This window comes from Rhinoraja longicauda, chromosome 33 (assembly GCF_053455715.1).
Source record: "Rhinoraja longicauda isolate Sanriku21f chromosome 33, sRhiLon1.1, whole genome shotgun sequence".
NCBI classification, from domain to species: domain Eukaryota; kingdom Metazoa; phylum Chordata; class Chondrichthyes; order Rajiformes; family Arhynchobatidae; genus Rhinoraja; species Rhinoraja longicauda.
The window spans coordinates 11,602,038-11,618,120 of NC_135985.1; the positions used below are offsets into that span (position 1 = coordinate 11,602,038).

Consider the following 16,083-nt stretch of genomic DNA (forward strand, 5'->3'; position numbering starts at 1 on the left):
AATGTAATGAGATGGCAGAATGGAGCTGGGTGGCAGGGACGTAGAGCTGGGTGTCTCGTGTGCACATGGACACTGATGCTGTACTGTTAGACTATGTTCAGAGGAGTGCACATTGCTGTAAATGGGGAGTGGGTCATGGTAAAACCTATAATATACAGATGGGATCACGTGGAGAATGCATTTAACCGATTCACTGGGCTGCTGAGGGCACCTGTCAGTGCAGGTCCTTTGAAGGAGGGTGGCTACTTACAGAACTACTGGGCTGCATTTGTTTCCAAAACTCAGCAGTGCGTGGGACAGAGTCATCTGAGCTACAGGACCTGGGTTGTCCCACCAAAATACAGCATCTCGCATTCATAAGAATGGCACTCCATCTGCCATTCCCTGGCCTATCGGGCCAGTTGATTATAATCCCGTTGTGATTTTAGATAACCTTCTTCACAATCCACTCTCTCGCCTGTTTTAGAGTCATTCACTAACTTACTAAACATGCCATCTGCATTCTCATCCAAACTGTTAATAACAGCAGTGGACCAAGCACCGATCCCCATGGCACACCACTTACTGCAGGCCTGTTATTAAGCAACGTCTCCACAATGTCTCACTACCCCCTACCTTCAAGCTAATTTTGTGCACAATTGACTAACTCACCCTGGATCCATGTGATCTCACCTTCTGGACCAGCCTACCACACTTGTCAAAAACCTTGCTAAAGTCAATATAGACAACATCCACACCAAAGACCTAAAGGTAAGTTGGAAACGGATTGCTCATGTAATTAGGTATTTTGTCGCTAAATTCAAACCTCCGACATCAAACCTTTCAAACTCAAGAACTACATTAGGATTTGCAACACAGATTTCACATGTGACTTCCTGCCACCAATGACCTCCTGCCTATTACATGTGATATTTGAAGGAAGTTGACACTTTGATTACTAATTGATTGACTTACTATCACGTCTTGTGACAAATAAACTAGAGAACTAGTAAACTTTGGAAAGAACAATTCTGTCGATACTTTGATGGTTTTGCCTCTGGTTTCAGGCGTTTGTGTCTGACAGTCTAAGGTTCAGCTCCTGAATGATCTCCTGCCGATGGCACAACATCATTTTCTCCTTGGAGACGCAAGAAACTATAGACGCAGGAATCTTGAGTAAAGAACAAATGTTGGAGAAACCCAGTGGATCAGGCCACATCCTCGCAGGGAAATGGTCAACAGCTTGAGTGCATCTTTCCATTCCCTCAAAAGTTAGTTTATTTCCTTCAACATTTTCTCTTTCACAAATTTAACAATAAAAGTATCACTGGAATCGGATACAATTTATCCTCAAACCAGAACAGCATAAAGTGGTTGGTCAAGGTGTGAGGTGCAGGGGTATCTTTAAGAAATACCTGTACCTTATAGCATGATCTTCATATATTGGTAACAAGTGTTACTGTTTAAGCTAGGAATGACCAGACATCAATGATTACTGGTTAGACTGATGTTCTACACATAAAGGGCCTGTCCTAGTTACACGATTTTTAAGGCGACTGCTGGCGACTGTCAAAGTCGTAGCAGATCGCCGAAATTTTCTTTTACCCTACGGCCACTGTATGTTTCTTTTTTTTTTCCTAATCAGATGTGCAGCACTTTGGTCAACGTGGGTTGTTTTTAAATGTGCTATACAAATAAAATTGACTTGACTTGACAATGACCACGGGACTTTTCATCGCTGGTGCGGCTCGGCCGCTGGACTTAACATCGCTCGGTGCGGCTTGGCCGCGGGGCCTTCCATCGCCCGGTGCGGCTCGGCCGCGGGGCCTAACATCGCCCGGTGCGGCTCGGCCTCGGGACTTAGCTGCATACGGCTCGGTCGCGGGGCCTTCCATTGCCCGGCTCGGTCACGGGACGTTTCAGCACCCGGTACGGCTCGGCCGCGGGGACTTCCATCCCCTTGCGGGGACTGTGCGGGTCGGTCGGGGACGAGCTGTCTGTCCGTGGGCGGGGGGAAGAGAGTAGAAGTTTTGTTGCCTCCACCACAGTGAGGGGGTGTTTGGAGTCACTGTGATGGACGTTTGTGTTGGGGTCATGTGTCTTGTGTTCTTTTTTGTGTGTGACTGCTATGTAGTTTCGTTCGGTACCTTGGTACCGAATGACAAATAAAGCTCTGTTGAACTGTTGAACTGTTGAACTGTTGTTGACAATGCTGAGTCAGGTCGATACAAGTTATTTTTTTGTGAAACTAGCACCTGGCTAAGAGATTACACCGTCTTCAGAAACATGGCGAAATTCCCACGCTTACCTGACCGTCAAACTGTCGCCTCCAATCTACCTGTCAAATGGCCTGACAGTAAATAAATTGGTTAAACAAAACTATCTTCTGGTATCTTCAAATGCCTTTTCTTAATTTAATATTCCGTGCTTCTAAATGCATCTGCGACAACCTAGCAAATCTGGGGACAGCGTGCGACAGCGCCCGCAATAAGCTACGATACCTGGCGACAAACCAGCTGTCGCCGAGAAATTTCTAGCAGGTAAATTTTTCCGCGACGCGCCGAAATCCGCTACGATTCATTGAAGACTCCTCACGATCATGCCCGCGACACCCCGGCCAACGTTCGGCGACAGCCTAGTCGCCGGCAGTCGCCTTAAAATCTCCTAACTGGGACAGGCCCTTGCTTTGTTGAATTACCAAAGAAACTCAGGCAGGTGAGAGCATCCTAGAGGAAGAGAGGGAGTTATAGGGACAGACATTTTGGTGCCAATTCCAGAGCTTATAGATACAGTTGTTTCCTCCAAAGTTCTGTTACCATCCGAGACCAAACTATCAGCAACCCACAATATGCATCTTTCTCTCGATTATTTCCTCTGCCTCCAGGAGTTCATCCTTCCAGGGAACCACATCTTTTTCCGTTTTGTCCCGTTCGGACAAACCAGTTTGCCCTGAAACCTCTTCTGTTTCTCTTCCCGCAGATTCCACCTGACCTGCTGAGTATTTCCACCATTTGCTGCTTTTGTTTGAGATTTAGAGCAACTGCAGTTTCTCTGCTTGGCAATCAGCTCCTTCTGTGACTTCCATCCCTTCCTCCGCTGACCAAGACAAACCCCTCCAATTGTGCCCTCAGTGTAGCTCTAAACGTGCATCTTCCTCGAGACACTGTACAAACACCGCGCGCCAGAGTACTCTGTCCATTCTGTGTCAGTGTGTACATTGTCCACCTTTACTGCCCCAGGACTGAAGGGAGTGACTTTGTTTTTATTACAATCCGGTAGTTTGGTGGTTAATGTTACTGGCTCCGCATTCTTAATCACATATCGATTAAATTAACCTCGCCAGCTGCCAGGATGGGGTTTGGACACATGTTACTGGATCAGTGGTTCAGACCTCTGACAGCAGGTTCTACAACAACCCTCGCATAACTGTTGCCCTGCCTGTCTGATCATTTGCAGGTCCGTGTGTTCGCTGACCTACATTAATTCCTGCGTTAATATTCTCCAGCTTGTTCCCTGCATGACTTCACCTCCAGGTATCCCTGGAATCAGCCCGCAGCAGAAACAGGTGTCTCTGTTGTTAATACTCGTGGTGTCAGCACCTGCAGAGACACCGACAAGTTTCACTGACCGTTTCTGTTTCTCCTTTACTTTTGATTCCATCTTTCGCCGAGGCAGAGTTCCCTTCAGCGTGTAGTGTGAGCCGTACTCTCCGAACATTTGCCTGCAAAACATATACACCCCGTTTATTCTTAGAGTCACAGTTATACAGTGAAGACATGCCATTCGGCCCCACCTGCCCATACCGACCAACATGTCCCATCTACACTAGTCCCACCTGCCTGCGTTTGGCCCATGTCCCTCTGAACTTATACCTATCCATGTATCTAAATGTTTCTTTAATGCTGCAACAGTACCTGTCTCAACTACCTCCTCCGATGGCTTGTTCCATGCACCCACCACCCTTTGTGTAAAAAAGTTACCCCTCAGGTTCCTATTAAATCTACAACCCCCCACCCACCCTCACCTTAAACCTATGTCCTCTGGTTCTCCATGCCTCTACACTTAGATACGAAGAAAGCAGAACAGAAGGCATTTCTAAGTAATTCACACAACTACTATTTGAAGCTAAGACATTCCACATGCCGACCACATCGGTTTAAAGTACAATTAGACCTTTAATTACATCAGGTTAAAGGCGTTGACGTAGGTGGCTTACCCTCCTGTGTGTTTCAGGAGTCTCTGCGATGGTGCATGTTGTGGCTGTCTTGAACTGTGGCATTGTCTCCCTCAATATATTTTATCCAAAAGCTTGATTTTGTATTATTTCCACAGGGCAGCTGAAACTCTCCTTAACACGTGTTTCCCTTCTCAAAATCTCTTTCCAGTCCCTGCAACTTCCACCACTTTCCTCCTGGGTTTTGAGTTGGACCTTCGATCAGAGATCTGAAAACTTAAACTGGCAAGTTAAAGGAGGACTCTGTGGCAGCTTGCCATCCGCAATGTCCCATCACATCACCTGCAAACGTCTTCTCATAAACTCACTTGTTTATGCCCCAGTCTGTATAGACAGTGGATCGGAGTGTCTCCTAGCAACACCTCCGAAATGACACATCTAGGTCCCTGCCCAACCTGTCAAACTGCATTTTACCAGCCCTTCCTCATTAAAATACCTCACCTGGGCGTATCCCTGCTCCACCTCTACCAGGGCCGGGCCAGTGCGGGCCAGGTATGTGCCATCAATGGCCTGGAGAGGAACCATTTGCTGGTGTTCGTCCAAATCACCCCAACCATTCTGCCAGCTTTGTGTCAGAGTCCATGCACTACTTTCACCTGGTCTTAGTTCTGGCTCTCTCACCCTCTTTCTCTCTCTCCCTACCTCCCTCCCTCACTCACTCACCCACTCCTCCCTTCAGCTGATTATTTTATCACAAGCGTGCACAAAGCAGAATGCAAAACACACGAACAGCCCAGCCCGAAGGGCACTCCTGTTTATTTGCTTAGCTGATGGCTGGAGCGATAGGTAACCCTTTCAATGCCAAGCCACTCCCCCATATGTGACCAGCCTTCCAACAAATCAGCTGCTTGTGCAGAGAAGACTCTGTTCATTATATGTCCAATTTCAGAGGGTAATATTTTAGATAGAGGGGCATGGATTGCAGCCGGATGTATCAGAGCAGTAGTCCAGAGACCAAAGTACAAACGCCACCGCGCCAGCTGTGAAATTGAAATTCAATGAATAATCTGGAGTTTGGAAATAAAACACCAGCTGCCTCTTGTTGATGATCTCCATGACAACTTCCGAATTGTTCTAAAAGCCCATCTGGTCCACTCGATACCTTTAGGAGTGGAAACCTGCAGTTCATACCCAGTCTGGCCTACACGTGGCTCTACTGTCAACTAGTCAATGCCGTCTGGAGTGACTCAAACTGGACAGACCAGCCAGGTTCGATCTCTGAAGCAGACATATGTGGCAAAGCTGATCCCAACCCTGCACCCAGTCAACCTGGCAATATCTGTAGACTGGTCCTGTTGCACAACATAGGGACACTCACAGAACCAGACCCTGCACGTATCCCAGAGACTCCTCTTTCACTCTGGAATTCTTTTTTCTCTATTGCAACCACTTCTACCACTTCATCTGGCAGCTTGTTCCATCTACCCATGACCCTCTGTGTGAAAAAGCTGTCCTTCAAGTTCCTATTCAATCTTTCTCCCTTTACCTTGGACCTAAGCCCTCTAGTTTTAGACTCCCCGACCCTAGGAAAGAGTCCTCATGATTTTGTAAACTTCTCGAAGGTCACCCCTCAACTTCCTACGCTCCATAGAACAAAGACCCAAACCAGCCTCTCCTTATAACTCAAAAGCTCCCAGACCCAGTAACAAACTCGCAAACCTTTGTGCTCCCTTTTCATGTTAATGACCGATCCAAAACCCCGATAAAAGTGATGGGTATTTATTGATAAAAGCAGGTGATGGACCAAAGGGCCTGATTCTGGGCTCCATCTCTCTATCGCTGGATGGCTTAATGGGCATCAGAGACCTGCTCCAGTGGTTGGAGTCAGACCTTCAGAAAGGAAGATGGTTGCTGCTATTGGACAAGAAACATCTGAAACCCTGGACATCGTGGAGTTCATCAGGGCAGTGACCTCACCCAGGTGGCTCCAACGGCACTTCCCAAACCCACAATGTCTACCAAGGTCCAGCTCAGTGCAGAGTAGGTTCACGAGGTTAATCCCCTGGATGGCGGGACTGTCAAATGAGGAAAGATTGGAAAGACTGGGCTTGTATTCACTGGAGTTTAGAAGGATGAGAGGGGATCTTATAGAGATGTACAAAATTATGAAAGGACTGGACAAGCTAGATGCAGGAAAAATGTTCCCAATGTTGTGGGAGTCCAGAACCAGGGGCCACAGTCTTAGAATAAAGGGGAGGCCATTTAAAACTGAGGTGAGAAAAAACTTTTTCACCCAGAGAGTTGTGAATTTGTGGAATTCTCTGCCATAGAAGGCAGTGGAGGTCAATTCACAGGATGAATTTAAAAGAGTTAGATAGAGCTCCTTTAATCATTGCAAAAGGATTATTTAGATCACTTAATATTCTTCTGTACGTGTGATGTATACAGCTTGGGTGAATTTTAGGTCAGATAAGGATGATAAAGATTTGACACGTGAAAATATAGAACTTCAATAAACTGGCATAAAATATGAACAGAGTTGTAAGAGATTTTACCAATAAAATGAGAGAAAAATGGAAAGGAAAATGTGGGTAACTTAGAAATGGAGACAGGAGAAATTATATTTGGCAAAGAGGAAATAGTAAAAATATTTTGAATCAATCTTCAGAAGTCAAATGTAAGTTGCAGAGTAACAAAGATAACTTAAAAATTAACAGGTGGTTAATCTTCTGCAAATCTGTTAAATTTCAGATTTAGCTTAAGTACATCAGACAGAGAAAGACCCGTGGGAGAGTCGGATTGGTGATTTAAATATATTAACTGCTCATTAACAGTGGCATAAACTTTATTTTTTAAGCTCTCTGAAACTCACGCGTAAACACCCGAGTCTCGAGGTTCAAACACAGCACAGCACCAACACTTCAGTCCAATTTCTCCCAAGCGTCAAAATGATTGCAACAATCTTGAGTTGAGTTTCAGTTTATTGTCACGAGTACCGAGGCACAGTGAAAATCTTTTGGTGCGTGCTAACCAATCAGCGGAAAGGTAATACATGATTACAATTGAGCCATCCACTGTGTACAAATACATGATAAAAGGAATAACATGAATAACTTTTAGTGCTAGATAAAGTCCAGTAAAGTCCAATCAAAGATAGACACAAAATGCTGGAGTGACTCAGCAGGTCAGGCAGCATCTCGGGAGAGAAGGAATGGGTGACGTTTGGGGTCGAGACCCTTGACCAGAAACGTCAACCGTTCCTTCTCTCCTGAGATGCTGCCTGACCCACTGAGTTACTCCAGCATTTTGTGTCTATCTTCGATTTAAACCAGCCTCTGCAGTTTTTTCCCTTTGCAATCAAAGATTGTCCGATGATCTCCAATGAGGTAGATAGTAGCTCAGGACTGCTCTCTAGTTGTTGGTAGGATGGAACAGTTTCCCGATAACAGCTGGGAAGAAATGGTTAGCAACTGAGAGATGCAGCAGGCTTTGGGGGACCGAATGTCAGCGTCCAGTGAAATGGCACCTAGACTGCGCTTGGTCTCAACGATATGTCAATCCAAACCCCCGATCGCCTGTATGCACCTATCAGATGCCACACCATGTCCCGCCCCCTTCTATCATCAGCCTGAAGAAGGGTTGCGATCTGAAATGTCACCCATCCATGTTCTCCAGAGATGCTGCCTGACCCGTTGAGTTACTCCTGCACTCTGTGTCTTTTTGATGAGGAGAGGCTGGTTTGTTTTCCCTGAAGCAGAAACGATAGAGGGGAGGGGGGGGGGGGGGAAACGATAGAGGGGAGGGGGGGGGGGGGGAAACGATACAATACGATAGAACTTTATTTATCCCAGGAGGGAAATTGATCTGCCAATAGTCATAAAACACAAGAAACATGAAATTAAAGTCACGAGTGGAAAGGATTGGAATGTGCAAAGATTGGGGGTGGGGGGAGTCAGTCTAGTTACAGATGAAGAAAATATGGAAGGATAGTAAAAATTCCTTATGACTGAAGTGTCTAATACCAGAGGGTGTAAGTTTAATGTGAGGTGTCACAAGGGATCTGAGGGAGAATTTTTCCATCTGGATCATGGCTGAAGTCCAGAATGCACTGCCAGAGAGGTTGATGGAGGCAGAGGCTCGCACAGTTGAGACCTAGACAAGTTCTTGAATGACCACAGTGTAGTGGACCAAGTTCTGATAAAGGGGATTAGTTCAGAGAGCTATTTTCATGTTGGCATGGACATGGGGGGGGGGGGGGGGGGGGGGAAAGAACCTCTTTCTGTGCTGTGTGATTTTAGAGCACTGTGTTATATGACAATGAGAGTTGTAGATTACACCTATTATTTTAATGGCTATAAATGAAGAACAAGGATGTGGTTTATTTGGTGCTGGGCGTTGGCTACGAAACTTGCCGTGAATCATGTGGAATGTCCGCACTCTCATTCTTTAGATCTAGAAGTTAAGCAGCAAACAGAAAACAATGGGCCTCAGCATTAATTTCCTTTGCTGTGAAAAGTGGTTGTTCATTTAAACCTCGCTCCCAAATCCAACCTAATTCTGAACTTCATGAAGGGAGCAGGAATCAAGACCGTCCATTGGCGTCAGGTGGTGTTACATCCTTAAACCAGCCCTTTCTTGCAGGAAGCAACATCTGTGGACTACTTCCAAGATTAATTCATCTCAACATTTCAGTCAATCAAATATTTGTCGTGGGTCTGAAATGCACTAATAACTCAACTCCAAGACGGATATCTTGCTTGTTTACACTCACCCACTCCTGTTCATGTAATGTATCAATCCCCATCGCATGCAACTTTACTACAACAGCACAGACTTTGTTTAAAATAATACCTACATATCACTGAGAATTCAATATGGTGCTTCTCATGAATTCCCTGGATTCAGGATTGCCATCAATACTAAAGGCAGATGAGATTCCCACCTTGCACACCAGACATTGAAAACAGTTATTAGTTTTCAATCAGATGTCTGATGCCTCCACATTGTAACACTCTACAATTATATAAGAGAGCTGAGAAAGTACAGTCAGACATGCCTCAAAATAGATTGAGGTTATGCTCTGTTAATTCTGAAGTGGAGCCACAATCTAGGAAGCGATACATTTCTCCAGCCCACCTCAGCCAAGAGTGAAGCAATCAAACGTTTAAAATTTTAAATGATTAAAACTGATTGATGAGCTGTAAGTTGCAGCTGTAAGCAAAATAAATTCCAGTGTGCACATGGGCGAGTAACACTGGGGGGAAAGGGACAGATGGGTGTGGGTTTGTGTCAGTCAAGTTGAGTGGAATACGTGGCTGTTTACTGATGTAGCCAGAGTCGAGGCATCTGTAGATATTTGGAAGTTAACCCTGTGCATGTGAACGACTAAAGCAGGTGAAGGATGAAACCTTGGGGCGAGTCTGGTGCCAATTGTACGGGCAAGGGTGAGGGTGAAGCCCCTGGGTGGATGGTAAATCTGTGGAGTTCTTTGCCACAATACGCTGTGGAGGTCAAGTCAATGGATATTTTAAAAATGGAGATAGATAGATTCTTGATTAGTACGGGTGTCAGAGGTTATGGGGAGAAGGCAGGAGAATGGGGTTGATGGGGAGAGATAGAGCAGTCATGATTGAATGGTGGGGTGGACTTGATGGGCTGAATGGCCTAATTCTGCTTCTATCACTTATGAACATGATCTAATGATTCCATTGGGTTGGGTAGAACTCTGATAACAGAGCTGTCGTCCCAAGGCAGGTGTGGAAAATGTTGAAGATAAAAAACAAATAATACATTGCCATTTACATTCAAGTATCACACAATATAATTCTCGTGTGCTCACCTTTTGAGTTGAAGTCTCACTTGCCAGGCACTTGCAGTATCAAATGTTCCTGCACTATCAGTGGCATTAAAACACTTCTTTCAGATAGATATATTAAACAAATCCATGGCAATGGTTTAATTAAGAGCAAGGGGGTTCTGCCTGGTGTCCAGGCAGGTATTGATGTTCCACACAGCATTACGGGAATAGATTTTCTGGTCATCAGCACATCGCTATTTTTTGCTGTGCATAAATTAACTGCACTGTGTATTACTGTGCGGCAATCTCTATACTTCAGGTGTACTTACATTGGCTTAAATGTGCCTTAGAACATCTGAAAGGGACGTGAAAGGTTCCATATAAATGTATGAGTGGGACAGGCAGCTTCTCTGGAGAGAAGGAATGGGTGACATTTCAGGTCAAGACCCCAGTCTGAAGAAGGGTCTCGACCCGAAACGTCCCATTCCTTCTCTCTAGAGATGCTGCCTGTCCTGCTAAGTTACTCCAGCTTTTTGTGTCTATCTTCCAACATTTGCAGTTCTTTCCTACACATGTATATAATTTCTCCTTTAGAAACAAATGGATGATGCACAATACTTGGACTTTACTCCCCTCTAGTGGATGGTTCTGTAAAGGGCAGCAAAAGCAAACTTGTGCACAAGTAGCAAAATGTGCTTTGTGTAGGAAAACAGCCACTGAAAAACCCTTCTACAGAAATCCCACAACAACGATGACAACTTAACTGCCACAATAGTAATTTCATCAAACTTTTACAATGCAAATGACATTAAATTTTTATCAAGATATGAGCAAATTATTACTATAAATTAAATTATTACTATTACTATTAAAAATTAAATTAAATTACTATTACAAATTACTAATAAAAATTACTATTACAAATTAAACTATTACTAAATAGTTTAACTTAAGTATCAATCAATAATTTTTACACTGATTTTTACACAATAATTTTCACTTTATTCAGCTGAATAAGGAAAATGCTTTATTCATGGTGTTTGGAAAACTGATTAGCAGTTAGAATTACTGACTCATTTTATACAAATTACTTTTGTATGACCTCAACTCGAGTTGCAATAACTTTATTTAGAACAAATTTTCAGACAAAAAATTATTCTCAATATAGATTAAAGGAAGCTTTTCAGTTGTGGAATATGTTCACAAACAAAGATGTACTGGTGGGAATATAGTAAATTATCACAAAGTTAATATCTGCTAACATTAAAGATACGTTGTTGAACGTTAGCAAGCCATGTATAAGAGACTGGTTAATACAAATAGAAATAGAAAATAGTCAAAAGTCAAAACATCTTTGTTCAGTTGGTTTTTGATACAGGAAACAGTCTAAAAACTATTTGAAATAATGGATATCCCTTGCACTGTTAAAATGTGACCAAGATCTCTTAAAAAATGATTCTTGAAGGTTCAGGAGTGAGGCTCTTTCAGCAAACATTGTGTTCGACAAACATTATTCAGGAATACGGATGAGCAGAAAAGATGAGTATAATGAAACTATGATTAAGAACGATTTTAAAACTTTATTTATTGTAAGTGGTGTCTTACAGCTTTTTCTGCATGGAGGTAGCTTCAGAGTTTAAAAAACAGTGGACAATTCTAATGCCCAAAAGGCAAACTAGTAAATGTAGTGATGTAAGACATTCAGCAGTAGTGGAGTTTAAGATATCCAAATACAAATGTCCAGAGTCTTGTTACAATAAATCATGTTAAATGCTGGCAGATATATTGCACTTTAATGATTGTCACTCAATGTGCATTTAATCTAGCATCAATTATACATTATATGAGTAATACAAATCAGCTTAGCAAAATTTTTATACAATATTTATAAAATTTCATTGTTATCCAAACCAAAATGGCAAGTATTAAAATAATATCGTGTAACCTTCTTATTTAATAAAATGTTGAAAGTCCAAACTATTTTTGAATAACTGGTTTAACATAAAAAGCACAAATAATGTGGCTCTAGTCACATTTTTTATTCAAACAGTGGTATTTTTGATATTGCCATATTATCTATGTAATAGCAATATAAAGAAACATTCAATGGTGGAGGCAGAATTTAAGTGTTCTTTGCTAGTAAAACACTTGTTGAAAATAAATGCACTGTAAGGAGTTTGTACGTTCTCCCCGTGACCTGCGTGGGTTTTCTCCGAGAACTTCGGTTTCCTCCCACACTCCAAAGACGTACAGGTATGTAGGTTAATTGGCTGGGTAAATGTAAAAATTGTCCCCAGTGGGTGTAGGATAGTGTTAATGTACGGGGATCGCTGGGCGGCACGGACTTGGTGGGCCGAAAAGGCCTGTTTCCGGCTGTATATATATGATATGATATGATATGATAAATGCAAATTTCTTCTAACTTTTGATTGAGTTAAATTTTAATTACACATGTAAGGAAATGAAGACGCCATCAAATTCTTTACCATTTGGATTTCCAGTTACACTTTGTCTAAATACTTTTCCCCTCCACATGACAATAGACAATAGGTGCAGGAGGAGGCCATTCGGCCCTTCGAGCCAGCACCGCCATTCAATGTGATCATGGCTGATCATTCTCAATCAGTACCCTGTTCCTGCCATCTCCCCATACCCCCTGACTCCGCTATCCTTCTGGAGCATGATTTAACACTAATGGGGTCACATCCTTATCCCTCAAATGTGGACCCAGATAGTATGACCCTGATAATGAAAGAGATAGAGAGCAAGCAGTGGAAAGGCTGGAGGCCAGAGGTTTACACTTCCTCCAGCTCACATGGATACAATAATAGAGCCGTTTCCCAGGCAGACTGAGGGGGCCCCGAGAAGAGTGGCCAGGTATTCCAGGCACAGCTGGGTCGGATATTCAACATGGAGATTGTCCAATAGTCCAACACACTAGGAAATAGGGAGCTGTAACTTGAGGGGAGGGAATTCTACAAGGAAGGGTGCTAAACAGTGCTAGAAAATGTGTTAGAAAGGAGTTTACATACTGCACACATCCATTCTTTCCTCTCCAGTGTAACAAACCAATAGAAACCCTACAAGTATTAAATCTGGATCAGAAGCAAAAGCACCAGCTTGTTGGAGTTGATGAGATGGCTGAGGTTCAGAGGGCAGAGAGGTGATGGTGTTATTGCCAGCACACTCAGACAGATAGGTTTCTCCCAATGCCACAACATTTTAAAGATAAGAGACTGCAGATGCGGGAATCTGGAACAACAAGTAATCTGCTGGTGGATTTCAGTGGGTCCGGCAGCATCTGTGGGGAAGGACGGAGTGGTCGACGCTTCGGGTCGAAACCCTGCGACATGCGAGTCCTAATGCAAGGCCTCAACCCAACACATCGACCATTCCTTTCCACCCATAGATGCTGCTCGAATCCGCTGACTTCCTCCGACAGATTGTTCGTTGCCACCCAATTGTAATTCGTGACATGCACATTCCTAGAAGCCAGCTTCATTTGACAGGGCTGGCTACTTGGTGAACGGCAAAATAATCCACAGAGGACATGGGTGGAGGGTCTGTTGATGCTGTGGTTATAGACCAGGTGGCAATGATATAAGGCTGTGGGGAAGAGAGTGAAGGGAAGCTGCTATTCATGGGATGTAAAGGGCATCAGTGATAGTGGCACAACTGTATTATGAGCTATGGACAAGGGGAATGTGGAGGTGGAGAGAATGGGGCCTAGTTTATGTAGGTTTGTTTACTGGGCCTGCCCTGGGTCACAAACCTGGTTGCAAAGACACTTGTCAGGCCAGACATACAGCTGCTGGGTTTCCCAGAATTCAGGAAACACAAAAAGCACCAAGTAAACACAAAAAGCCCTGTCAAAGCAGAAGTATGCAACGTCCATCAGATGTTTCATCGACCGGCTCACCTCCTGAAGCGGGATTGGTTGGCCACCCTTCACCCTGCCTCCTTGTGTATGGGATGGGATGGGTGCATGTCTCCGATTCTAAGTATTTCCTCCTTCCATTCAGATGGATTTTTATGGGGGGGGGGCATGGAGGTGTTATTTAAATTGACCAACAGAATTTGAGGTGTGTCTCTTGTCAAAATACCAGCCCTGGTCGATGAGCAAGTCAGGGACTTTAACCCCCAACATGGTTCTGTGCTGCCATGTGTCCCGTGTATAAACTTGGGGCCAAATTCTCCCCCAAACACACAGCAGGAGCACATACAGAGGCACATTCACACAAACACTCATACAGATGTGACTCTGCACACACCATTAAGTGTAGAAATCAATGGTACCTAGTGCTACAGTGACCAATACACTTATTTTTGTTGTGCAAGTGACCAAAAATGATGAACACAAAGTGCTGGAATAACTCAGCAAGTCAGGCAGCATCTTTGGAGGACATGGCTAGGCAACACCTGGGGTTGGGACTATCTTCAGACTGATTGTGGTGAGGGGGGAGAAAGCTGAAAAATAGGTGGGAGCAGCACAAAGCCTGGTGAGTGATGGGTGGTGGTGGTGGGGTGGGGGGGGGGGGGGGTAACTGGCAGATGGGTGGACAAAAGCAGAGATGAAAATGATCAAAGGCTGAGATTAAAAATGATTGTTTTCTCTCTAAATGACTGGTAACATAAAATTGGCCAAGAAACCGTAGGTATTGTTGGCACTGTAACAGTTTAACTTAAAGGAAAGAAATATTTGTAGTTTAAATGTATTTACAACCTGCGCACACATTAAAATCTAATTGCTAATTTATTTTAAAAATAGATTTTTAATTCTCTTCAAAATGCATGAGCAGGAAAATATGGCCTTCTGTTAATTCTTCAAATGGCTCCAAATACACAAACCCAGTACGTTATAAGTGAGGCACCAGAAAAGGTATTGAAAGATACTTTCACATGACAAATAGTATCATTGAGGGATTCATTAATAAAAATTAGGAACATGTAGCATCTGGTAGTTAACGGTCATTTCTTGAAAGATTATATTAATTAACCTATTAAATACCCCTCTTCACTTTGTCATTTTGTTCAGTTTCAGGTTAGATGGGATCCTACAAATTACCTTCCCTTGATGGTTTAAAATCTGTGTCATAGATACTGTCTTCATCTGTACTGTAATCATTTTCATAATCATTTAGAAGCAAGGATGAAACCTTTGACGATTTTTTCCGTCTGCAAATAAAATGGTTAAAATAACAATTTAATTGCCACCATTGAAGTATGCGGTTTTTATTTTAAACAGTGAACCTAAGAAATGAACCAGTGAGCAATATGAACCAAAGAAAACTATTTTACCCATGGGATTTTAGTGAAATATAAGTTGTAAAAATCTTGTTATATTAACATTAATTGCTAATAACAAGTTGATTTAAGCCACCTTGACCAGTGAGCAAGGGCATTTTAAGCTGCAAAATTCCATGTATGTTAAAATCATGGCCATCTTCAAAGGGAAAGGTGATCATGTTGAACACCTCTGCTCACACCCATTTGGTCTCTTAAAAAAACAGGCTACAAGCAGCATTCTTTGCCTTTGATGAGATCTATAGCCTCGAATACCACCTCACGTATGTCTTGACTACTTTATCCATGGAGGTCAGGGCCACAGTTTTCCAGCTCAAGGATCACTCCAGACTGCTGATGACCTGTGCTGCATCTCACAACGGACCTTAATGATGTATGCAGGAAGTCACTGAAACTCCATACTCAAGGAGAGCATTGCCTCAGGCTTCATTACAGACATCCTATTAAAATGCGGCAGCCGGAATCCCTATGTAGAGACCTCCGTGACACCGACTGCCAGCCTTTTGAGTGCAGCTCTGGATTACCCAAAGAACATACCTCCTGCAGGCACCTTTCTCACTGGGCATGCCCGCAGCCCTCTTCTTAGCAAGAAACAACAGTGGCACATTAACCCATTTGGTCTCACATTATTAAAGCTGAAGAAGGGTCTTGACCCGAAACGTCACCCATTCCTTCTCTCCTGAGATGCTGCCTGACCTGCTGAGTTACTCCAGCATTTTGTGAATAAATACCTTTGATTTGTACCAGCATCTGCAGTTATTTTCTTACACATTAAAAATACTGTATTCTCTTCGTTCTACCCAATCCTCCGCCTGCTTTTCTGCAGCTG

At 43.4% G+C, this 16,083-nt stretch overlaps 2 protein-coding genes across 7 annotated transcripts in view; both read right to left on the reverse strand.

The window, feature by feature from the left end:
- The window catches only part of LOC144609053 (myocardial zonula adherens protein-like), a 42,937-nt gene extending 38,175 nt beyond the window's left edge, over positions 1 to 4,762 (reverse strand). The window contains exons 1-3 of one of the 2 annotated variants that reach the window (XM_078427395.1): positions 4,655 to 4,762; positions 4,196 to 4,422; positions 3,608 to 3,700 (exon numbers count right to left, since the gene is read on the reverse strand). In XM_078427395.1, coding sequence (XP_078283521.1) covers positions 3,608 to 3,700; positions 4,196 to 4,258 — 156 coding nt within the window. In that variant the 5' untranslated portion in view covers positions 4,259 to 4,422; positions 4,655 to 4,762. Of the gene's footprint in view, positions 1 to 3,607; positions 3,701 to 4,195; positions 4,472 to 4,654 lie in introns of those variants that run through there. The other variant, XM_078427396.1, reaches the window with a different exon arrangement.
- Positions 4,763 to 11,064: 6,302 nt separating this feature from the next.
- Positions 11,065 to 16,083, reverse strand: part of cgnl1 (cingulin-like 1) — a 132,243-nt gene continuing 127,224 nt past the window's right edge. For 4 of the 5 annotated variants that reach the window (XM_078427045.1, XM_078427044.1, XM_078427047.1 and 1 more), the window contains exon 19: positions 11,066 to 15,125. In XM_078427045.1, coding sequence (XP_078283171.1) covers positions 15,005 to 15,125 — 121 coding nt within the window. In that variant the 3' untranslated portion in view covers positions 11,066 to 15,004. Of the gene's footprint in view, positions 15,126 to 16,083 lie in introns of all 5 variants that reach the window. The other variant, XM_078427048.1, reaches the window with a different exon arrangement.